The 25182-nt window shown below is 56.7% G+C and overlaps 1 protein-coding gene across 1 annotated transcript in view; it reads left to right on the top strand.

The window, feature by feature from the left end:
* The first annotated feature begins 9952 nt into the window (after positions 1–9952).
* Positions 9953–25182, top strand: part of TMPRSS9 (transmembrane serine protease 9) — a 30573-nt gene continuing 15343 nt past the window's right edge. The window contains exons 1-8 of the mRNA XM_047707201.1: positions 9953–10063; positions 12451–12617; positions 15792–15919; positions 18996–19063; positions 19169–19344; positions 20193–20234; positions 21072–21185; positions 23622–23793. Coding sequence (XP_047563157.1) covers positions 12476–12617; positions 15792–15919; positions 18996–19063; positions 19169–19344; positions 20193–20234; positions 21072–21185; positions 23622–23793 — 842 coding nt within the window. The 5' untranslated portion in view covers positions 9953–10063; positions 12451–12475. The remainder of the gene's footprint in view (positions 10064–12450; positions 12618–15791; positions 15920–18995; positions 19064–19168; positions 19345–20192; positions 20235–21071; positions 21186–23621; positions 23794–25182) is intronic.

Below are 25182 nucleotides of genomic sequence, written 5' to 3'. Positions count from 1 at the left end.
AAAGACAGCCCGTGCCAGGGCTGGGGGTTGGGTGGGGTGGAGAGGGTCGGGTGCGTGTTGAGCGGGTCCTGTCTTTGGGTGCAGCATCGATATCTCGTTGTTCGCGGATTTTTTTGATGTTGTTTATATTTTTAAAACGTTGGGTAAAAATACTCATCTCAACTAAAGTCCCAGGCGCCTCTGCTTAAACTTCGCCCCTGGAGCCAGTACCCGGATCGCTTCACCATAGGCCTTGGGCTGGGTTTTTGCCCAGAAGGCTGTGCACCCACGTCTCATGCCCTCCTTTTGGAAGCAGTCACTGGCAAGGGTTAGAGTGGCATTAAGGACACGTTGGCCCTAAGCCGAGGCTCTCCGTAGCGTCACTGGGAGGCTGGCGGTGGTTGTCCCTGCCTTGTTCCCAGTATGGCTCAGCTCACATCTTCTTCTTGCTCTGCATTCCCTCGGGAAGCCCCGAATGGCTCCAGACCCTTCCTGGCAGATGAGGACAGCGGGTGGGGGTGGGGTGGGGGGGGTAAGGTGACCAGGTGTCCTGATTTCAGCTTCTAACTACAACAGTCCCAGCTGACCTGAGATGACTGGTCACCCCAAACGGGAGTCACTTGCTCAAGTGTCGCCCCATCACTGCTGACCTGGGAGGGCTGTCAGGCTTTGAGCCTCCGACCCGAGCCAGAGGCTGTGCGGGCAGTGGTGTACGTCCCCTGCGCTGGAGGCCGGTCAAGCCCCAGGCTCTAGTGGGAGATGCTGACGGTCAGAGCTCCCAGCTCAGCTCTGCGCGCTCCGGGCTTTTGTCCTGTGCTCTGGAGACTCTGGCTCTTCCTTCCCTCTATCTCGGCGCACGCTGCAGATCTTACAGCCGGTGTCAGCTCTTCGTGAACCTTCTACTGATAGTTCCCGTAACTGGGGACAGCGAGTCTCTTGCCTCCTCATTTCTCTTATTTTATAACTGCACACTCATTCTCTAGATCTGTCTGGGGTGTTCTCATGTATCTCTTGAGCACAGGTGGTAACTTATCCTCCTACATTTCTTTCAGAAAAATAAGCTCTGCCTCATCCTGTCAAGGGGTTTCTCTTAGCTCAAGGTCACTGTGAGAGCCAGCAATCGCCGTCTTGGGTTCGCTCTTATTTTCTCTTAACCAGCTATCTTCCCTCTTTGCACTCAGCTTTTGTTGTCCATTCTCTCCCGCCCCCAATCTTTGCAAAACACAAAATAAAACAAATTCTAGAAGACATTTCGTAGTCTGAGAGTCAGGGCATGAAGGGTCTTCCTGGAACCTTCCATACCTTCACTCTCACTCTCTCTTAAGAAAATTGCCCACTTGTCTAAGACGGGTTGTCTCCATTCCATCTTAGTGAAAAGGGAAAGATACATCGAAAGGGGCAGACTTTGGTTTTGGCTGACATTTTTTCCAAGTCCTAAATGAACTTTGTATCTCAGTCAGAAGACAAATTCTATTTAGGAATATGGGTGTTTGGGGAAAAGTTAAGTTTTAAAGTGACTTGGCTTTATGACTGCTCATTAGCCTGTGACCCATCGGCCTTCCGCTGTTGTCTCTCAACATTCAGTGGAAGAGGAAGCAATCCAGAGAGGCCGCTACTGGGGGTCTGCAGCCAGCTTTTTGCAAAGTTAATATAAGCGCACCAACAATTTATTCGTTGCCAAAATTGTCAGCTTTTCACTCAAGTAACACATGCCTTGTCTGTGTCGACTGTTTGCAAAGACACCCCACCTCCTGCCCTAGCCCCGGCTCCTGCCATCTCCTCTCTGCGGGGACGGGACTCCTCTGGGGCCCTCCTGGGAGTGGGGTCCTGTGGGATGTGTCGTCCTGGGTCTGGCTCCTCTCCCTGAGCCCCGTGTCCTCATGGTCCCTCCGTGTTGTATCAAGTGTCAGGATTCCTTTGGGAGCAGAATAAACATGAAATGGCTAGAGGTGGGAGAAAAGGGTAGCGAGTGATGAGTTGGGGAGGAGAGTCAGGGCCAAGACTTTGAACTTGGTGCTGAGGGAGGTAAGGAGCCACTGAAAGGCAAGGGAGTAGCGCCATCATATTTGTATAGACCAGCGTCTCTTCCCCTGGGCACTGCAGACATCTGGTCCCTCTCTGTGGGGGTCTCCTGGGCACTGTGTGTGATGGGGTGGTGAGTGGCACCTCTGACTCCCACCCCTTCAATGCTGAGAGCACCCTCAGCTGTGACAGTCACAAACATCCCCCAACATCTGCTCAGCGTGCCCTGGAGGCAGAATCACCCGGTGAGATCGCCGGGTCCAGGCAGATCGCTCTAACTGCATGAAAGAGGAGTAGTCTAGGGCAGGCCTGGAGTTAGCAAGAGCATCGCTAGCCCAGGGAAGCAGGAACGGCTGAGTGGGACCGCAGGAGAGGAGGAAGGTAAGCGGCTGGATTTGGAGGTGACCAGCAAGGAGGGGAAGGAAGAGGAAGTGATGGAAGGTGGGGTGGGGTGCTGTTCTAGAGCTGCTTTGGGAGACGTGGTCCCAGAATTCAGGGGAGGGAGGAGTGAGCGGCTTTGCTGGGAGAAGACACATCCCACGTGGGACACGCTGAGGTGCAGGTAGAGAGGTCCAGGTATCTGTTCCCACCTGAAGCTCTAGGAGAGACACGAACTGGAAACTTCCATGTAGGGGTTGCTGGTGGATAAGTGATCACTGGTGCTGTGGACCCCCCTCGGGGCAGCAGCAGAGAAAGGAGCCTCGGAGAGTGGGGCGGGAGGGGATGTACAGATAGTGGTGACAAGGAGCTTCGGCACAGACTCTGGCATAGGAATGACAAATGCCTCGACATGCTTTGCCTTGTGGCTACTGCCACGGTTCCGATGAGATCTGCCCAGCAAGGGAGCCAGCTAGTGAGAACACAAAGACCTCCTAGGAGGCCATTCTATCACTCCTGCGGCCTCCAGGGATCCCCTCGTCAGATCGGAAGAGGAGCTTAGGATGGCGTTTCCTCTCCGGACCGCCAGCTGGGTGAGGCCGCGTGTCTGTGAGTCAGCGAAGGCCATGCGGGATGGGCGCCCCGACGTGGGGGGAGCTGGAAACAGCTGGAACTCCAACACCTCTGACGTCATGTTGACTCTAGTGTTCTTGTCTTACTGAGTCACAGCTGAAGAGGTGGGCGAGGAGCATGTCCTTGTAGAAGTCACTGAGCAGTTTTGGTCTGTCCATGAGCCACAGATCTTGATCTTGGAAGGCCAACAGCCCCATCCTGCAGCCGTTCAAGCAAAGACTGCCTCCTTCGCCTGGGCAGTCCGGAAGGCCTGGCCTCTGGCAGAGCTGGGTCAGTCTGTCCTGTCCTCTCAAATTATTCCCTGCCTGTGCCCCTCACATCCACCGGGTCTCTTCCTTCGGGGCATTGATCTCGTCCTCCTTCCTGCTGGTGGTCAAGATGGCAGCCAATGGCCGCTACTGTGAAGAAGGATGCTTGTTCCCTCGGATTATTAGCTGAAACTGTATGAAACTGCTCACGTCCCATTGTTTTTGTAGAAAAAGGGCAGCTTCATGTAGCTGAAACTCAGGAAAGAAAGTTGGCGTGCTTCCAGCACGTTCCACCCCTTGGACCAACTGTGACTGACAGGCGGGGCTCAGTGTGGCCTGGCACAGATGGGGGTGAGCACGAGAGCTGTGATTGGCAGGTCTGGTGGCCAGGTGGGTGGGCAACATGAGTGGGGTGAGCCCTCCCCAAAGAAAGGGATCGGGGAAGACAAAAATGATGTTGCCACCCCACGTGACATTGAACTGAGAACTCAAGGGATAAAGCTGACCACGGGCCATAACGAGGCCTGAAGAGGTGAACTAGCTTCCTGGGGGTCATAGAACTAGTCTGGCTAGAGCTGGCACGTGTGTTACAGTCTTCCAATGACCAGCATTCCTTCCAGTTGACTAGAGAGCACTCTGGGGGAAGGGCAGGTTCTGACTTCAGGGTTTTTTCCTACAAAGATGCCCAATGTCCTGAATCAACGACTCTCTCCTGGGTCAGCATTGCCCACAAAAAGCCCGTATAAGCTTCCTGCTGCTGCTGTAACAATGCAGGTCTACCAGATGGGGGCGGGACTGGTCGCCACCGGGGCCCAAGGACACCCAGCTCCTGCCTTTTCTTGGCCTGTAGCCCCCCTCCATCCTCTCTGCCAGCAGTGCAGGGTCTGGCTATCTGTGGGACCCCCACCTTCTGCCTCCCTCTCATGATGACCCCATGGGGATGCCGGGCCTCCCCCACCTCGGGGGCCTTGACAAGGTCCCACCTATAAGGTCCCTTTAAAGTGAGGTGACATCCAAGGTCCACGGGACGAGGACATGGACATCTTTGGGCCATTATTCCGCCTGCCACAGGGTCTAAGCAAAATGCCGTCTCTGTGAAGTGCCCAGGGACACGGTCGGATTGTTTGGACCAAACAGTCACTGCCTTTTCGGGGCCGTGCTTGGTTCAAAGGCAGATTTTGTAGCCTGATTTTTATCTGCCCTTCACCATGCCTGCCAACTGCGGGATGAGGTTTCCCTGCCCTTGGAGGAGGCCGCGTGGGGGTCGTGCCGGGGCGCGGATGCGCTGGTGCGAGTCCAGCCCAGGGTTCGTCGGGACTCGGAGGAGCAGCCAGCAGGCGGCTGGGCCCAAGTCTCCTTGTTTGCTCAGAGGCGGGCTCCTGGCTCTGCATGTTCTGGATGTTTCTGCACGGAAACAGCTCAAGTGTGTCCCACTGTTCCCCGCGGTTCTTGGCTTGCTCCGTACCTCCTCCAGTTTGTGGCATATGTGCCTCCTCTCTCTCCCTCTCCCCTGATTCCTCCCTTCCTCCTTCTGCTTCTACTTTTTTCCTTCCTTCCTTGTGGTAAAACACACGAGACATAAAATTCACCATCTCAATCATTTTAAGAGCACAGCTCAGTGGCGTGAAGCTCGTTCACCACGCCCTGCGACCACCCCCACCCTCCCCTCTGTCTCCAGAAAGTTCCAACTCCCCGCACAGAGATTCTGTCCCCACGAAGCACGGACCCCCCACCCCCTCCTCTCTGTGTGCACGAGACTCCTCTGGGGACTTCCTGGGAGTAGGGTCCTGTGAGATGGGTCCTTCTGGGTCTGGCTCCTCTCACTGAGCTCCGTGTCCTCGGGGTCCCCCCGCATCGTGGCAGGGGGCAGGCTGGACTGTGTTCCGCGTGGGGATGGACCACGGTGTGTTTATCCTCCACCCACTGATAGACACTCGGGGTGTTTCTGCCTCCTGGCCATTGTGGATGCTGCTGGCGTGAACACAGGTGTGCGAGAGCCTCACAACCCTGCTTCCGGTTCCCATATAGTGGATAATTCTATGTAATTCCCATGGTAATTGTATTTCACTATTTGAGGAGACACCAAACCCGTTTTCCCCTGCGACCGCCCCATTTTCTGTTCCCACAAGATTTTTTTTTTAAGATTTTATTTATTTGTCAGAGAGAGAGAGAGAGTACACACAAGCAGGCAGAGAGGCAGGCAGAGGCAGTGGGAGAAGCAGGCTCCCTGCCCAGCAAGGAGCCCGATGCAGGACTCGATCCCAGGACCCTGGGATCATGACCTGAGCTGAAGGCAGCGGTTTAACCCACTGAGCCACCCAGGCGCCCCCCGACAAGACTTCTGATTCCACATCCTCATCAACTCTTGTCAGTGTCTGGTTCTGGACAACAGCCCTCCTGATGGGTGTGAAAGCTCTCCCTCTTTAATTCCTCCTTTGTGAGGAGTGTACAGCCAACTGTGAAGTCGGAGGCTAAGACTGCCCCCACGTCTGATGCCGTGTGCAAGTTCTGGGGTGTTCTGCACTGAACTGTGTCCCCTTAAACTTCATCCTGAAGTCCGCACCCCCAATATCCCAGAACTGTTATTTGGAAATACGGCCTTTGCAGAGGTGATCAAATTAAAATGAGGTCATGAGGGTGGGTCCTAGTCCTAGATGACTGGTGTCCTTATAAAATGGGACACTTGGACAGACATGCACAGGGAGTACATCCTGTGAAGAGAGAGGCAGAGCTGAGGTGACGATTCTACAGGCCAAGGGTCACCACGATTGCTGTGACCCGCAGGATCTAGGAGAGAGCTAGGGGCAGGTTCCCCTTCTTGGCCCCGGAAGGAACCAGCCCTGCTGCCACCTTGAATTTGGGATCTGACCTCCAGAGCCGGGAGACAATCAGTCCCTGGTGTTCATGCCCGTCAGTTTGTAGAGCCCCATTCCGGCAGCCCCAGGAGACTCGCAGGGAGATCCCCATATGACTCTTGGCTGTGACAATTCCCTAGAACAACTCAGAACTCACTAAAAGCTGTTAGAGTTGCAGTCGCGGTTCCCAGGGATTAACACGGCAGATTAAGACCAGAGAGAGGAGCACATGGCAGAAGGTGGCTGTCTCAGGACACGCAGGCAGCTCTAGCAGGACACCACTGCCCCAGTAGCTGATGAACAACACACCTATTTACTTCTCATGGTTCTGGAGGCTGGAAGTCCATGTTCGAGGCACTGGCAGCTTCCATGTCTGGTGAGAACCTGCTTCCTGGTTAACAGATGGCCGTATTCTCACCATGTCCTCACACGGAGCGGGGAGCTCTCTGGAGCCACTCTCGTAAGCGCGCTCTTCCCATTCATGGGGGCTGCACCCTATGACCTAATCCCCTCCCGGAGCCCCCACCTCCTAATACCATCACCTTGGGAAGTAGGGTTTCAGCATACGGATTTTGGGGGCACACAGCCATTAATTAGCCCACGGCCCCAGGAGAACACCAACATGGCGCTTCCACCGCCCTCCCCCTGGGCAGTGAGGGGGTGTTGTTCTTGGGACATGTGGGACGACACACATGAAGTATCACCAATCCAGATGGCCCCCCTAACTTCCAGTTTTGGGGTTCACAGTTTTTACTGGGGCTCCACTGCATAGTCGTGACTGATTCGTTGACTGATTTGCTGATGGCCCACATGGCTGATTTCAGCCTCCAAGAGCTCACCTCCCAGGAACTGAGGGCAAAGTCTGGCTTTTCTTTTTGAGCAATCCTAAATTTTGCCTACACATCCTTTTAACAAGCTCTTTGCCCCCTTGAATTCCCCCTCGGCTCTCTTCTGGCAAGACTGGCCTTCTCGAGACTCTTCAAGAAAAATTTTAAAAAGAAAGCTAGCATGCTGGCCCCATGAGTAGTACCCCATGGGCCATGGGGACTAGAAGGGGTCTTGCTTGGGAGAGTAAAACTCAAAATGTGGCCTTCTCTTCCAAGGACACCAGGACTCCAGCCGCTGACCTCCATGTGGTGGATGCTGTGTGTGGGCTGAGACTGGCGATCTGTGTTTTCCAGGTAGGGCCAGTCAGATGCTGGGGACCATAGCGTTTTAGCTGGCACCTGTCCAACACATGGCTTGATGTAACACTGACGGTGACCGCTAAGGACAGCTTTGGCTGCATCCAGTATTTTGTCATGAAGCATTCCCTATTGTTCAGTTCTAAATAGTTTATTTAGGGGCATCTGGGTGGCTCATCAGTTAAGTGTCCGACTCTTGATCTCGGCAAAATATTTTATTTAATTGGCTATGATTTCCTCTTGGAATCATTAATATGCTAGAAGTAATTTTAGATTTTCAATTACAATTTCATTAGTTCCAGCTATCCAATTAAACTGCACTGCTGTGAGACATGTGCACTGAGGGTCAAATTTGTGGGTTTCATTGATATTTGCTTGGTGGTTAGGTGCGTGGTTAAGTTCTGTAAATATTTCGTGTCTGCCTAAAAAAGTAAGTTTATCTCCTAAAATAGGGAATATAGATCCATTAAGTCAACCTGTCTAGTGCTGAGTTTTGGTACCGGGTACATAAGAGTTTAGGATTTTTCTCTCTTCCCTTTTGTGCCTTTCATTTTTTACAAAAAAACACTAAAAACACCTACCTGGCTTAAAATAACAAGAAACCTAAGCTCACAAATTCTTTTAAGCTTAGAATATTTGTACTTTCCTCCCCTTCTCCTGTATTTTGTATCTTTCTCGCTCTACTTTTTGGAAGCTATCGATTTCAGTCCTATTACTGAAGTTGCTCTTAAAATTTTATCACGCGTGCTTGTGCTTCATTTAACGAAGGCTGAAATTCATCACTAATCTCGCCTTTTCCCTCCGAGCCTTGGAGTCTTTCAACTGTACTCATCCCTCCGTCTTCTTGCTGGTTCAGCCTTGGGATCCGTGCACCCCAAGTTGTCATGATCATTATTTTACAGACAGTGCTTTTCAGGTGTTTCTCCACGCTTGCCAGTCTCTGGGCTCATGGTGCTGCTCGTGTCTCTCCTCTTCCTTCCGAATCCGATTTTATTCTTCCTCAGCACACCCTTTAGTAGTGTTTTCTGTGCAGGTCTGTTAATGCCAAGTTTCTCAGTTTCCTGCAAATGTCTGCATTTTGGTCTTTTTCCCGACCAGGTGGGTTTAGATAGACGATTGCTGATGGACCCTTATTTCCACCTAGCACTTTGAAGACGGTATTCCCTCACCTCTGGTTTCTGTTCTGACATCCACTGGTGCTCTTAACCAGCATTCCTTTGTGGGTGGCCTGTCTTTACTACCTAGTTAGTTCTATAATCTTGTCACTGTTTTTATTCTGTAGATTTACTCTGAGGATTTATCTGTAATGCTTGGCACTGTGCCCTTCAAATCTGAAGATTCAGGTCTTAGGGCAGTTCTGGAAAGTTCCCAGCTACTTTCTAAGACTGATTTCATTTGTCTAGTCTCTCCTTCTCAAACTCCAGGGAGCTATGCACCCTGCTTACCTCCGTGCACATCTCAGACTGCCCCTCCTCGTGATTACTGTGGTAGGCAGAATTCTAAGAGGTTCCTAAGATCTCTGCCCTGGCACACACGACCTGGATTAGCCCTTCCTCCCGAGTGAGAAGAACCACTGAAGATGACGGCATGGTCACTCACTTAATTAGGCCATGCTAGAGCAGACGTGGCTCCCACTGTGGCCTGACATTCTGTAGAACTCCAGCCCAGCGCACTGCCGTGAGTCTCCTCTGCTGGCTCGGACAGAGGGGCTGCCGTGTTTTCAGGGGCCTGTGAGCTAAGACCAGCCCCTGGCCAACAGGCGGCAAGGAAGTGGGGGGCCTCAGCCCCATAACGCAGGGGCACAAATTCTGGCAACAACAGGGAGTTCAGCAATGGGTCCTTCCCCAGCTGAGCCTCCGGATGAGAATGCAGCCCGAGTAACACCTAACTTGGCGCCTAGTGAGACCGTGAGGACCCAGCTGAGATGTGCCAGGATCCTGCACACAGAAAGCTCAAGAGACTCTGTGCTGTCGTAAGCTGCTTTGTCTGTGGTAATGTGTGGCAGCCACAGCTGGCGGACTCACGCTCTCTGCGCTGCCCCCCCCCCTTTTCCTCCTCCTGCTACAGGGCTTTATGCATCCTGGAGTCGCTGTGTGGAAATCTGCTCCTTCCATGGCCACTTACTGAGTTCTTGCTTGTCCTTCAGAACTCAGATAACACATCCCTCCCCCAGGAAGCCCTTCCTGACCACCTCTGCCCCCCACCCCCCGGCTAGATCAAAGCTCCTTTTTATAGACTCAAAACCCCATGGACACATCTTGATTTTCAAACCTTAATTGCAGCTGTAATTTTAATTTATCTGGGTCCCTGCCACTGAAGTTTAAGCTCTCTGAGCACAGAGAATCTCATCTACCTCATTCAGGGCTGGGTACTCGGGACAGAGCATCTAGGCCTGGCCTGTCATAAACATCAGATGGCGGGAAGCTGGATGAATAGTGCTTCTATATTCGAAGCTAAACAGCACCGGGCCCCTTCTGTGGTGTAATGACAGTGATGACAGGACAATTCGGAGAACATAGGCATCCTTAGAAAACCCACGGGCTTGCGGGGGCGCCGGTAGCAGGGGCAGCTGGGCTGAATGAATATAGTGTGTGTGTGTCTGGCTGGGGGCGTGTCAATGAGCTCACACACTAAAGTTGAGTTTCCAGCCCTAATCGCAGAGGTGAATCTTGGTGTCTTTGTCCCGAAAACATTTCATCAAGCGATTCTCGGCGATTCCCTGGCTCCTCAGAGGGCCCTGCAGCTCAAGTGTAAGAATAAAGGGGTGAGTGTTACACAGCTCCACTCCCCGCCACCCCCACGCATCTCCCCTTTCTCATCAGCTCGGGAGGGTGGCCTTGAGGCACAGACTGGCCATTCCCAGCAGGGACACGCTCCCTTGAGGAGGGAATACCTCCGCCGGGCCCCTCGCAGGGCTCCAGACTTAACAATGAACACACAGCACAGGCTGGTAAATCTGAATTTCAAATGAGCAGCAAATGCTTTTTTTCTTAGTATGAGGATGTCCCAGATGTTGCACAAGACCCATGAAGGGCTGTGTTAGGGAGGTTCTCTACAGACACACAGCCAGCAGGGAGGAGAGACGCGTTTAAGGAACCGGCTCACAGACCACGGGGAGGGGAGTCGGAAACCGCACGCGGACTGGAGACGGGGGGGGGGGGGGGGGGGGGGGGGGGGGGGATGCTGCAACGCCAGCCCCCTCCTCTCCTCTGAAGTCCGTCAACGGATGGCATGCGGCCCACCCGCAACCCCGACGGTCACTTGCTGACTCGACCTCTACTAGTTTGAAAGTTAATCACATCTGGGGACGCCTGGGGGGCTCAGTCGGGGAAGCGTCTGCCTTGGCTCCAGTCCTGATCCCCGGGTCCTGGGATCGAGCCCCGTCTTGGGGGGCGGGGAGGTCCCTGCCCAGCGGGGAACCTGCCTCCCCCTCTCCGCTCTGTGCTCTCCCCGCCCCCTCAGCTAAGTAAGATCTTAGTAAGAAAGGGAAAAGGAAGTTAGTCCCATCTAAAAACCAGCGTCAGAGCAACACCTAGAAGAGCGCTGGGCCGGAGCCAGGCGACGCGAGAAAGTGATCAGGTCGGGGACACACTTACCCCAGAAGGATGCTCTGCTCCTCGGGGACCTGAGCGTCCCCGGGGGGCCCCCGAAGCCTCTCTGCGACCCGCGAGGCCCGCGCAGAGAAAGGGGTGGCAGGAGAGCCGCAGCCTGGGCGGGGGGGTCCGGTTGGCGCGTCCCTGGAGGGAAGGTGGGCGGCGGCCGCACTCTTCGCCCCTGACAGGCGGATGCCGTGAGCCTTCCCCCGCGGGCGCGGGCGCGGGCGCAGGCGCAGGAACTGCTCGCGATGCACACGGCCTCGGAGCCCGGGGTGCAGGCTTGCGGCAAGGCCTCCTGGGTCCTCGCGGCGTCTCTTGCAAGACTGCGACGACGGTCTGGCCTAGTGAGTCACCCCCCCCCCCCCCCCAGCTTGGGTCTCCCGCGAGACTGCCTCAGGCCCAGCCTAGTGGGGTCCCGGCGAGGTGTCTGGCGGGACCATGATCCAGGGGAGGCCTCCGCGGAGTCTCTCGCGAGACTGAGATCGAGGCTCGGCCTAGTGAGTCCCCATCTCAAGTCTCTCGCGAGACTGCCATGAAGGGGCGCGAGGAGCACATGGCTGCTTCCGGTCCTTTAGGTGCCGAGGCCCTAGCGAGGCCCAGTGTCCGGCAAGCGGGCAGCGGAGGAGGCAGTGGCCCATCCCTCCAAGGGGATGCTGCGGGTGGCTACGCAGGGCCACGAAGCACGAAGCGGGCCCCAGAGCTGGCGCAGGGCCGGGCTCCGTCTCGTTCGCTCGGTGTCCGCGGCTTCAGTGCGGTCAGGCCGAACGGCGGTCCAGGACGTGCCTGTCCCCTTCCTCGACCTGCGGACCTGTCCCCTCCCGCGGCAGAGGGGACCTCGTCAGGGCCGCGAGCTGGGGGTGACCCTGGGTTCCCGGGGCGCCCGGCGTCCTCGCCAGTCCTCACGAGAGGGAGGCAGAGGGCGGGGGTCCCAGAGACGGGCAGACCCCGCGCTGCCGGCAGGGAGGATGGGGGGGCCGCGGGCCAGGAAAGGGCGGGAGCCGGGTCTCCCTGGGGCTGCGGGGGGACCAGCCCTGCCGGCGCCGGGGTTTTAAGACTTCGAGCCCGGAACTGCTCAGCAATAAATCTGGTTCCTTCTCAGCCCCGTTTGTGGCAATTTGTTACAAGGGTCGTAGGAAAGCCACGCCTCCCTGGGTGGCTGCCACCCCAGGGGCCTGTGCAGAGCCCACATGCACAGTCCCTGCCAGCTCCCGATGAACCCATGTTTTGCTTTTTTTGTTCTTGGTTTTTTTTTGTTTAAGATTTTATTTACTTGTTTATTTGTCAGAGAGGCCGAGACAGGGAGAGAGCTCAAGCAGGGGCCGTAGGCAGAGGGAGAAGCAGGCTGCATGCAGGGCTGGATCCCACCCGAGCTGACGGCACAGGCTTAACCGACTGAGCCATCCAGGCGTCCCGAACCCATGTGTCACCAGGGAGATGGGCACCTAGGGCGCTGTGGAAGTCTGCCACGTCTGCACGAGTGAAACCCTTGCTTAGGGGACAAGAAGTGTCCTCCAGCTCTGACCCTGTGTTTCCATCCTTTCCTGCTGGGATCCAGGTTGCCTTCCCCGTGTCCAGGAGCCATGGAGCCCACCGCTGGTGACCTACAGCTTGTGCCTGGGCCAGCAAAGGAAGTCTCAGCTCCCGGTGCCACGTGCTGCCGTGTGGCCCTCTCCGCTATGGTGGCCACTAGCATTGTCATGGTCACCCTGGCAGTCCTTGTGGGTAAGTGGCTGTGAACTCACACGGGTTCACACACTGGGCAGCTTGCACAAAGATGTTGAGTGGCTCGGTGGTACCCATGCTCTGACTCCAGGACCAGAGGCCTGAGCGTGCAGGCATGGACTTGAAGGCCGGCCCTCAGGTCACCAGGAGAAAAGGCAGGCAGGCCAGGAGCTGGGGCCTGGTGTGCACTGGTTGGCTGTGGGGGGCGGGTGGGTGCGTGCGGGCCCCACCGGGCATTCATGTCTCCCGCGGACCGGGCTCTCCCAGGAAGTTTTCAGCACGGGGTGAAAAAGGAGACAAATGGGGACAGTGAAATGAACTATTTTAAATATTGAAGAATTTGAGAAGCGCTTATACTTTCTGAAGCGTAAGGGACGAACAGTGGGGCGTCTGGGTGGCTCAGTGTTAAGCGTCCGACTCTGGATTTCAGCTCAGGTCTCGACATCAGGGTTTGGAGATCAAGTCCTGCATCAGGCTCTGCGCTGGGTGTGGCGGCAGCTTGAGATGCACGGTACAGAGAGGCCGTGATTTTGTACGGGTTCACCCAGCAGAATGATCTAGAGATGCCCATGTTAAAAGCAGAAAGGAGAGGCGCCGAATAGCAAGGAAGGAAAACCCGTCCGCCTGAGTGCGTCAGTTTTTCTGGGGGGGTGGTCCGGACCCAGGTCACCTCCGGGAGGGACAGCCCACGGGCTGGCCCAGGGGCCTTTTGTCACCAGATGCCCTTTGATGGCTTCTGATTTTGAAGCTGTGGCTCCATCCACAGTGTCGTCTTATTGTAAAGCACAAAACGGGTCACCGCGGCTGGCCACGGCGGCCCTGGGTCTTCCTGCGACGTCTCTGTGGTTCACGGCCCCACAGGTCTCCACATGCACACGTTTCCGGGGTTGAGCTCTCCTGCTGTTCGTGAGGGGACAGCGGGGCCCGCTCCTTCCACTGAGTGTTTTAGATTCCCCCGCATGCTTCTCTCTCTCTCTCTCTCTTTTTTTAGAGATTTTATTTATTTACCGGAGAGCAAGTGAGAGAGAGAGAGAGAGAGAATACGAGGGCACAAGCAGGGAGGGCGGCAGGCAGAAGGGGAAGCAGGCTCCCCGCGGAGCAGGGAGCCCATGCGGGCTGGATCCCAGAACTCCGGGATCATGACCTGATTAACGACTGAGCCACCCAGGGGTCCCCCGTCATGTTTCTACGAACATCCCTGTGAGACTGCGAGCCATTGTCATTCCTTCCCACCACAGCGCTGAGCCCCGGGGGCTGGTTGCTGTGAAAGTCGTTAACACTAAATAAGTGTTTACGAGTCATTTCCTGGCGGGGATTGTCTCTGTCTCCCGGTGGTGAGTTACTCTGAGCCCAGGGTGCAGCGTTCTTGAAAACGGAGTCCGTTCCCCGTCCCCACCGGCCACCTGCACGGGCAGTTCATGGAGGACACTGCCTGGACAGTGCGTGTCTAGAACATTCTGTCATCACAGGAAGCTTGCGGGGCGGCCCTGACCCGGAGCAGGCCTGTTCTGAGCTGGTGGGCTTCCGGCAGCTTCCCCTGGGGCGTGAAGGTCACCTTGCCGCCTCGAAATAGTGATGGGAAGTGGCAGTTTGGGAGAAAAGGTTCTCCTATGGCGACACAGTAAGTGGGAAGCCCCTGTGGGTTTCCGTGATCTGTGTTCCGTGTTGGAGACGTGTGTTACCGGAGCGGCCCGACTGCCCGGTGTCCCGAGTGCCCTGCCGCGGGACGTGCCTGGCGGAGCCCTCTAGTGGCCGCGGGTGCGGGTGCAGGAAGGTCGGTGCTCTGGGTGTGCGTGTCCTCGCGAAGGGGGAGGCGCGGGCATCCCGGGAGCACACGCGTTAACAACAGCATAAACACGGCCCCCGGGACCCCTGGTCCGGGGCTTTAAGAAACACACACTTTTTAAACTTTTCTTTAATTAAAATTAAAACGTATCCCCTTCCCACCCAGCTCACGATTTGAGCCGGGGACGCCAGCCTTGGGGGAAGCTGGGTTTCCCGTGCGTCAGTCATCATTTCAGAGGGAAAACGGGCTCGTGCGCAGGCGCCCGGCGGGCTCGGTCGGGTGAGCGACCGACTCTTGACCTTGGGCTGTGAATTCCAGAACCAGGTCGGGTGTAGTGAAACGAGAGGGAGGAAGGAGAGGCTGAGGTGGGGCGTGGGGCACGAACACTCCGATCCACACAGTGGGTGCTCGTTTCTTTCGTTCGTGTCCCCAGTGAGAAAACAAACTGTGTTCGGGATTGGCTCCGAACCCATGTTTAAGTAAACGGGGACCCCAATACTTACCACCGGACGGACATGCAGTCGCGACTCGTAGAATCGGGACCCAGCTTGAAGGGTTAAGGTGGCCACTACTTTCACTGTTTTAATATCCTGATGATGGTCATTTTTTTGGTTAGCGTGTCTTTCTGTGAGTTCTAACATATTTTCGACACGTTTTCCGTGGTTGCTACTGTGTTCTTTATTTTTAAACTTTGCGTGGCTCTTAGTCTTGGCTGTCGTGTACTCCTTGTGATGGGCAGCACAGGTGCGGGGCGGGACGTCTGCAGGCGAGTGGCCTGCGGTTGGACAGGTCCGCGCTGATGCCGGGCTCCCCTCCCGTGCCACGCAGCCCTCCCGCGGGATCCCTGCCTCCGGCCGGCTCCTCTGCAGCCCCTCTGCCCCTCCCCACCCACCAGTGCTCCTGGGTCTGAGTCTCCGCGGCTGTGTACTTTTGACACGGTGTTTCCGACGGTTGGAAACCTGTGTTCTCTCGTGGGGTGGCATCGTGGGGCTGTGGCTGTGGTCAGGTCCCTGTGGCATCTGGTGGGAATTGCTCCAGACAGGAAGTAGGGTCTCCGGAGGCCATCTCGGCCACTTTTGGCTGAAGCCAGCTTCAGGCCCTGAGTCAGGCACACCTGGTGAGACGGGTGAGAAGGAGCTAGTCCTGTCCTCAAAAAACTGGGGGACAGCGGGCGCCTTCAGGTGGGTGACCGTAGAGTCCGTCATCCAACCCAGAACACGTGTTGGGGGTGGGAGGGGGCACTGTGGGTGATCACTCAGGGCCTCCCAGGAAGTCGGCCCACCAGCTGTCGGGGTGATGGCCCCTGGGTGGCGGGGGCCTGGGAGGCTGACTTAACTGCACCCTGACCCCGAAGTGGGGCTCTCACGGGGCCCTGGTCTCGTCCGCAGCCTTCCTCTCTACACAGGGTGTGGACGTGGAGCACACGGCCGAGCTCCGAGGGGTCCGGTACGCCGGCAGCTTGAAGCAGACCACCTCCGACTACTACCGCGCGCTGACGTCCACGCTGGAGAGGCTGGTGAGGGCGGCCGGGAGCTGTGACCGCACCAGCAGAGTCGAGCAGGGGGGACGCCCGGGCAGGGATGAGGGCACATGGGACGAAGAGGATGAGGCCGCTGTCCCCGGCGCTGGTGGGCTCTGGCACGCAGGGGAGTGTGGCATCGGTGGGGACTGGCCACTGCTGGGCCCAGAGCCGCGCCGAAAGGTTGTAAGTGGTAGTCCAGTGGTGGCATCAGAAGCCGCACACGGGGGTGGTGGGATCCCGAAAGAGGGCAGCCGCTGCGAAAGGAGGCAGGCGGTCGGTTGGTCAAACAGGGTTTCTGCGGAACCCAGCCGTTGTGTGTGTCGTGTCCACCCGAGAGAAGTGAGAGTTCACGTCCACACAGAAAGCCCGCACACCCGCGTCCACACCCACGCAGCAGCACTCACAAGAGCCAAAAAGTGGAAATGCCCAATTGCCCATGGGCGGGTGATGGCGTCAGCACAGGGAGGTCCCCACGCATGGGAGCATCCCCAGCTGCCATCAGGGGTGAGGCCCCCACGCTTGGCCCTGGGCACAGACCCCAAGCCCATGGCACTCAGGGAGGGACCCAGACACAGAAGGCCCCACGGAGTGTGAGTCCGTGCGTGTGACATGTCCCAAGCAGGCTCGTCCGCTGACGGGAAGGAGCTCGAGGGGCTGGGGCTGGGGAGGGGGAGACTGCTGGGGGAGACGGGGCTGCTTTCAGGCCGACGGATTGTTCAAAACTGGGCTGCAGTGATGGCTGCACAACCCCGGGAGGGCCCAGAGACCCATCCGGTGCGTTGTACGGCGCGGGGGTTACATCTCCATGGAACAGTGTTCTGAACCTCCTGCTGGGTGGAGTCAGGGTCACCGGGTGAGCAGTCGCGGTGTGAAAGGAGCCCCCTCTGCCGGGGCTGGGAGGTAGGATGAGGAAGCAGGGGCTGCGTTGCCAAGTCCCACCGTCCACTCTGGGCCAGCGCGCTTTTCCTCCAAGGCCAGTCGGACAAGGTTGTGGGCTTCGTGGGGCCAAACCCTCTGGCCCAATGACCGGGCGACTCGGTTGTCCTAGGCAGCCGGAGAAGTGCCAGGGACGGCTGACGCCTGATCCGTGGGCCCTGAAGCACACCCTTCAGCTAGCCTCCACGTGACCCGAGATCTTCCTTTTCTTTTGATTTTTCTCCAACCCTTTGAGGACGGGAATACCATTCCGAGTTTGTGAGCTGTACACACATAGGTGATGACGTGAGTTTGGCCCATGGGTGTCGGGTTGCCGATGTCAGCCCCTCACCTTGAAGCAGTGTCCAAAAGAAATAGAATGCAAGCCCCGTGCATAATTTAAAATTTTCTAGCAGCTATGTTAAGGGAAAAAGGTAAATTTAATTTTAACAATTTTTTTATGTAACTCAGAACATCTGGAATATTATCGTTCCGTGTCACTGACATCGGCAAAGTGGGGATTAAAGAGAAAGTTATATTCTTTTTTTATTTTATTTTTTTAAGATTTTATTTATTTATTTGACAGAGAGAGATCACAAGTAGTCAGAGAGGCAGGCAGAGGGGCGGGGTAGCAGGCTCCCCGCTGAGCAGAGAGTCCCATGCAGGGCTCGATCCCAGGACCCTGAGATCATGACTTGAGCTGAAGGCAGAGGCTCAACCCACTGAGCCCCCCAGGCACCCCTCTGTTGTAGAGTTTAAGCATGAATTAATGAAAATGTAAAAACCAGTTTCTCTGTGGTACCAGCCGTGTTTCAGAAGTGCCATAGCCAGTGTGGCCAGTGGTGGGCCCGCGGCCAGGGCAGCAGAGAGCACCCGCTGAAATCCGAGGGCTGCGTGTAGGCCAGCCAGTCTGAGTGCGGGCTGCAGGGATGTGGACTGGAGAGTGGAAGTGAGGGAACGAGGTTGGAGGGAGTTTGAGGAGGGAGAACCGTGTACTGTGGTCTTCAGGGCAGGTTGGCGGCCGGTTTAACAGCCACACCGGAACACTGACCGTGCACAGGGCCGCTGCTAGTAACTCCACTGGGAGAGCAGCTAAATTGGGACGTCTTGTCACCCTCGGTGGAGGTCCATGAGGTGCCGGGGGCCGTAGGAACCCCCGGCCTTGATGCTGCTGGGGCAGCACCTGGAGCAACAGCCACACCAACTCCCAGGGTGGGGCCTGTCGCTGCTAAGCCGGTACCGTCCCCGGAGAAGAGGACAGTGGTCACTTGAACAGCACACGAAGGATAAGCAAGTTCCAGTAGCATCTGTTTGCACAAAGTAGGATTTTCTTGATGTAAAATTCACATAAATTAACCACTTGTGAAATGTTTTTTTATTTAAGTGATCTCTGCACCCAGTGTGGGGTTTGAACTCAGAACCCTGAAATCAAGAGTAAGATGCTCGGGGCCCCTGGGTGGCTCAGTTGGTTAAGCACCTGCTTTGGCTCGGGTCATGATCGCGGGGTCCTGGAGCTCCCTGCTCACCGGGGAGCTGCTTCTCCCTTGGCCGCTCCTCCTGCTTATGCTCCCTCTGCCAAGTTAATAAGTAAATCTTCAAAAATAAAAGTCTGCTCTACCGACTGAGCCAGCCAGGAGCCCCCAAATTAACCATCTTTAAAGTGAACAATTCAGTGGCACTTAGTGTAGTCACAAAATTGTGCAACCATTACCTCTGTCTAGTTCCAAGACATTCCATCACTCCCAAAGCAACCCGGTCCCTGTAGGCCATCACCCCCCTCCCCGCCCTCAGCCCCCACGAGCCCCCTTCCCTTGCGGGGAGGGGCCTGGTCTGGGCATGTCGCATGCGTGGACTCACACCCTGCGTGGCCTCCTGTGTCTGGTTCCCTCCCTGCGTGGCATGGGCTCCGGGTCCGTCCCGGGGGCAGCACAGGGGGCCTCGCTCTTCCTGTGGATGGACCATGTCTTGTCCGTGCATCTGCTGATAGGCCAGTATTCTCATCCAGATAGTTTCAAAGTCTGTAGCTCTGTGACCGGCGCATGTACCGGGAGAAGGGGCGCTCTCGCACGCGCTCTGGCTCTGCGCACGCGGCAGGTCCCCGTGGGGCGTGTCTGCCCCGCGGCCTCAGGGTGGGCTGCTCGTGTTTCTGTCGCAGTTCTCGAACAGCTTTCAGGAGACGGCGCTGGAGGCCAGCTGTGTGGGCTGCACTGTGCTGGGTTACAGGTGAGTCAGGGCCGCCTCCGGGGGAAGGGATCCCGGTGGGCTCCCGAGAGATTCCAGAAGATTCCAGCAGGAGCCCCCCCTCCACGGGCTTCTCTCTCCCTGCAGGGATGGGAATTCCAGTGTCTTCGTGCATTTCCGGCTGCACTTCCTGCTTCGAGGCCTGCGGTCCCTGAGTCTGGGCCTGGAGGAGGAGCTGCTGCAGCAGGGACTCCGGGCGCAGCTGCAGGGCCGGGGCATCCCCCTGGCCGCCCACGGCGCCATCCTGTCCGCCGAGCTCACAGGCAAGTAGGCGGCGGACACTGGAAGGATTAGGAGGCGGCCGTGGGAGCGGAAGCTGAAAGTTGCATTGAGCTTCAGGCTTCCAGGGTTGCTCCCTCCGATGACAAGTGGACGCCCCCAGGGCGCTTTACTCTGGGCAGCACAGAGCCGGTAACCGCAGCCAGCGGGGGGCGAAATGTGATTGCTTCTGCCTTGGCCACCCTCGGGACCTCTGTTGAGACCAGTTGGCTCTGCTGTGACAGAAGCTTCCAGACGGTGCATAAACAGACGGGCCCAGCCGTGTGTCGGCAAAACTGTATCTACAGAATCAGACGGGCTGCGCTTGGCTCGTAGCCATTGCTTGGCAACCCTGGTGTAGGTATAAGAGTAAACGCGATTACGCCCCAAAATCTGATGATGCAGATTCCCGTCCTGTACCAGAACCGCATTAAATCTGATGACGCGTGCATCGCGATCTGAGAGCCAGACACGAGCTCGGTGTGTCGTCCGGTTAAACACCGATTGCACTGACCCTGCCTGCCCCGCAGGACAGGACGGTCCTTCCCCACCAGCCCTGACGTGCTAGCTGAGTCCCGGTAACCTCTCCACCAACGCGGACTGAATTCTCGGTTTCCTGCCTGCGTGGCCCACAGAGGAGACCACCAGCCCCAGGTGGCTCTTGAGCGCGTGTCACGCAGCCAGTGAGGCCGGACAAGAGATCGTTTCATTGGATTTAACTTAAATTGATTTAACTTACAATTTAGGTGGCTCCCATGGTAGGCAGTGCAGCTCTCGGCTTTGCAGTCCGACGTTTTCAAAGAGCTACAGAGCTCCCTGAACGCCCCTACAGCTCTTGTCTGTTTCCCTGCAGGAAGCCGGAAGGGGCCGCTGACAGAAAGAGACTTGAAGTCAGGTACGTCTTACCCTCTCCCAAGGAGCTCCCCGCCCTCTGCAGGGTTTGTCTGATTGCGGGCTTGCGGAAGGTTTCCCAGACTTCTTTCCAGTACACAGAGGAGTCCCTCGAACGCAGTACATGCTGCTTTTGTGCACCAGTCTCCTCCAGGGGGCCGGAGGGGACGGGTTCGTAGTCCTGTGTGGGCAAAGGGTTTAAAGAGGAGACACTTTGAATTACACATGGCCAGACACGAGGGAGAGAAAACATTAACGATTTTTTTTTTAAAGCGGTGGAAATCTGCTGTTAAAAGACAAAAACAGTTTGGAAAAAAAGAAGAGTGGTGCTTGCCGCACAGAGTCCTCAACTAGGGGTGATCCAGGCCCCAGGGGATGCTGGGCAGCGTCCGGGGACTTCTGTGGTTCTAAGGATTGGGGCCTCCTGGCGCCGAGTGGGTAGGACCAGGAGTGCTGCCCAGCCCCCACTAGGAACAGCCCCGAAGTGTGAACTGGAAACTTGAAATGGTTAGCACAGTAGATTTTATGTTGTACGTATTTCACTGCAACTTGAGAAGTTCAGTTTCGTCAGTATTTTGCTCTAGAAAAGTGAGGGCGCTAGAAAACGTGGGAACACAGGTGGTACACCTGTGTTTCTGCTGTGTAGCCCTCGCCTTCGTGCTGGCCAGCATGCTTGTGTTACGTCTCTGTACCAATGCTGAGAAAGTTATTTCGGGAATGTTCAGGGCTGAAAAAGTAAAAAAGAGATGTTTTCCATGCTCTAGAGGCTCTGAGTAGACCTCTTGCTGCAGCCTGGAGAGACGGAGCGGGGAGGCAGAACCTGGTTCTTCTCTGCCCTCAGGTCACTGTCCTGGGAACGCCTTTTCCTGCCGGAACAGCCAGTGTGTGACCAAAGTGAACCCGGAGTGCGATGACAGAACGGACTGCTCGGACGGATCTGACGAGGCTCAGTGTGGTCAGTGTCCGGTCTGGCCAGTCTCTGGGCCATGTCCCCTTTCCAGGGTCAGCGGCTGGCTCTGCTCTCTGGCCCACTGCGCACGTTACCTGTGGGCACCCGGGCACGGGAGTCCCTGGAGTTGGCTGAGAAACGCACAGGGGGCCACCCATGACATGGTGCACAGTCAGGTGCTCCCCGAACTGTGGAGGCCACAGGAACTGGGGCTCTGTCCGACAGGCCGTGGGATTTGAGCAAGGGAGTCTTACGGTCGGAGTGCGGTAAGGGTACGTGACGTTTTCTAGCAATGCTAGCCCATGCACTAGGGTCAGAGCAGCAGTGCAGGCATGGAGAGGAAGGGGAACAGCAGTCCTAACAGCGGGCGCGACTGTGTAAGTGAATGGATACATTGACTCAGCAGCGGCTAGAAGGTCGGTTCCCCCAGAGGGAGTGAGACAGACACCAGCGAAAGCTGTTGCTTTGCTTGATACAAGTAACAATAGGTTAGAAGAGAAAAGGCAGGGGGGCGCCTAGGTGGCTCAGTGGGTTGAACCGCTGCCTTCGGCTCAGGTCATGGTCTCAGGGTCCTGGGATCGAGCCCCGCATCGGGCTCCCTGCTCAGCAGGGAGCCTGCTTCCCCCTCTCTCTCTGCCTGCCTCTCTGCCTGCTTGCGATTTGTCTTTCAAATAAATAAATTAAATTAAAAAGGAAAAAAGAAGAGAAAAGGCAGAAAACCCCACTCATGATCAGTAGCAACAGGAAGTAACCGTGTCAAGCCTGTGACGTCATAGAGTTATAAAACTCAGACAAAGGACGTAGACGTGGGCAAAACCAGCTGAGACCGAGATTTCCTGAAGAGAGGGACATATGAGAATTTTGGAACTGGCAAAACCCACGATGAAGGGGACACTGGCTGCGTGTGGCCCCTGGCTGTGAAGGGTGGTCTGTGGGGGCTGTGGTCGGGGTCCACCAGGCTCCCCTAGGGGCCGTGGTCACTGAAAGCTGTCACAGAACTCGGGTGCTCGATGATGGTGACTGCGTCTTCCTGTGAAAAGGTCCTCAAAGGAAAAGGTGCACAGGCAGAGTGTGGGCGAGAGCAGGAGTGAGCCAGCGTCCGGCTGTCCTCTCCCAGTGGTGCGGTGTGGACCACCCTGAGCTGACTGTCGCGGCGGCAGCATGTGACCGCACACACAAAGTGTTTCCGAGCAGGGCGGCTCACAGAGCCTTGGTGTCCAGGGTCTGTCCTGGGGGTTGCTCCCACGGCCACGTAGCCCTGGCACAGCTCGCTTTATGGAGGAGAGTCCCAGAGCTGGCAGGACCAAGTACCATAAACAGATTGGCCGAAACAGTGGAAATGTCACCTGTCCTGATGCGGGAGGCTGGAGGCCCGAGTTCAAGGTGTCCGAGGGTCTGGTTCCTCCTGAGCTGGTGGAGAATTGGGGTCCTGCTTCTCGCCCAGCTTCTGGGGTTTGTGGGATGCCTGGCACTTGCTGGCTTGTAGAAGGGTCACCCAATCTCTGTCATCATGTTCCCACGGTGTTCTCCCCAGGTGCCTGAGTCCAAATTTCCCCTTTTTCTGAGGACACTAGTCATTGGTTTGGGCCCTCACTCATGACTTGATCTTACCTGGGTCATCTGTGAAGTCCCTGTTTCCAAATAAATCACATTCACCGGTCCTGGGTCTTAAAACTTCATCTTTTTTGGATCATAACTCAGCCCGTAACCATTCACAGCCGCTCCAGACACCAGGCGGCTACTACGTGGCCCCCGCGTGGCCCCCGGCCATTAGTCAGTCAGTCACGCTGTAGCGTAAACTTCCTGCGTGACCTAATGCCCCAGGACAAAGCCGCTCTTAGCACTCAGTATTCCAAGGGCATAGAGGTGCCCCCCCAGGAGGTGGTCAAGGGCCAGACTTTCTTTGAAATGTGAGTGTTTGGACAGGCCGGGGCTGCTGAGTTCAGGGTTACCATGTGGCCACGTGAGCTGCGGTGGAGACCTCAGAAGGAGGGGCCCCTGGCGGGAGGAGAAGGAGGAAAATGCCCTAGGCAGGGAGGAACACAAGAAAGCAAGGAGTTGACCCTTGGGTTTATGAGTTGGCACATCCCCGCATCAACTCAGAAGTGTGAGTCCCCGCCTAACCCGGCTGTGACCGTGAGCCCTGCGACGTGTAACGTGGCAGAGTGACAGCTGCCGGACAGCTGCGCGCAAGGCTGAGCACGGGGTCCTGGTCAGCGTTCTCTGCCACTCCCCGGTTCGTGCAGCCTTTGGGGGTCCGACCTCTGTCGGGCAGCTGGAGATGGGGCAGAGCAGGGGCGGGGAGACCCCGAAGGAGTCGGCAAAGCCAAGTGCCAGGAATCTAGGATGCATCTTTGAACGAGAGGTCCCGCGTGGGCACGCTGGGAGCACAGTCACAGCCGAGCCTTCTGCAGCTCCTGGTTGGTGACCTCTGTCTTGCAGACTGTGGGCTGCAGCCTGGCTGGAAGACGGCCGGCCGGATCGTGGGCGGCGTGGAAGCGTCCCCCGGGGAGTTCCCGTGGCAAGTCAGCCTTCGAGAAAACAATGAACACTTCTGTGGGGCTGCTGTCGTCGGGGCCTGGTGGCTGGTGTCTGCGGCCCACTGCTTCAACGAGTGAGCCCCGTACCCCTTGTTCCCATCTTCCTTCCCACTCGGGGCACCACCTTTCCTGGCATTCTCAGAGCCTCTGGGAGCTCTCTTCTTTTCCTTTATTTCTTGTTGTTGAATCTGAATGTGTTCCTGTTATTTAATTTTTGAAATCATGGTAAAACACACGTAACATGAATTTACCATTTTAACCGGTACAGTTCAGGGGCGGGAAGCACACTCACACCGTCCAGCAGCCACCCCTGCCCTCCGTCCCCAGAACCTTCCATCTCCCCACATGGCAACTCCGTCCCCATGAAGCACGGACTCCCCACCCCTGCCCTGGCTCCCACCCTGTCCTCTCCGTCTGTGTAGATGGGACTCCCCTGGGGTCCTCCCAGGAGTCAGGTCCTGCTGGATGTGTCCTGGGTCTGCCTGCTCTCGCAGAGCCCCGTGTCCTCGGGGTCCCTCCGCCTGTGGCAGGGGTCAGGGTCCCTCCTTTCTTCTTCCGTCTCAGCAGTGACACTCCATTACGTGGACATACCACATGGTGTCCACTCTTCTGGTGGCAGGCGTGGGTTGTTCCCAGCTGCTGGCTCCTGTGAGTCCTGAGGCTGTTGGCAGGGCGTGCAAGTCTGTCTTCAGGTGCCCGCTTTCGGGTATCCCGGGTATAGACCAAGAAGTGGGGTTGCCGGGTCATCGGGTAATTCCATGTTTAACCCTTGAGGGCCCTCTACCCCTGGGGGCTGCATCATTTCCTGTCACGGCCAGCTGTGCGGGAGGCTCCGGCCTCACGTCCCCGCCAGCACTTTTCCCGCCTGCCATTTTGACTTGAGCCGTCCAGCGGGGTCACACCATGGTCATGATTTGCCTGCCCTGACGCTGAGTGACAAGGAGTGTCCTTCTGTAGGTCTCCTTCAGAGAAATGTTTGTTCAAATCCCTTGCCCGTTTTTGAACTGGGTTGTGGTTTGTTGTTGGGGATGGTCAGAATCTTTAAGGAGCTGGTCAGAGGTGGGAGAAGGTTCTAGAAGTCTCTGCCCCAGGCATTGCTGTTTGGTAGCTGTGGTCTGGGGAGTCCTGGGGAGAGGGCAGGGCGGCAGCAGCCCAGTTCCTCCCAGAGACCGTGGCCTCTCCTGTGGGGTGCTGGAGAGCGCCAAGTGTGCCCTGCTGTCTGCCTCGAGGTGACGGTCCGGGGGAGAGAGGCCAGAGACAGGGACAGCTCAGGACAGTAGGAGCTGGGAGTTTCCCCCTTGAAGTCTCCTTCCTCCCATGTGTTACGACAGTATCAAGGCAAGCAGAAGAGGAGGAAACGGTCCTGGCAATACCTGTGTTACCTCCTCCCCGATCTCGGCGAGTGGCCTCGTTCTGCTGGGTCCGCGCTCCCACCTGCGGCCTGGGCCGGAGCTGGACCTGTG

The sequence above is a fragment of the Lutra lutra genome, chromosome 1 (assembly GCF_902655055.1).
Source record: "Lutra lutra chromosome 1, mLutLut1.2, whole genome shotgun sequence".
Classification (NCBI taxonomy): Eukaryota; Metazoa; Chordata; class Mammalia; order Carnivora; family Mustelidae; genus Lutra; species Lutra lutra.
The sequence above is the reverse complement of the archived record's forward strand: the minus strand, read 5'-3'. Positions and strand labels throughout refer to the sequence as shown.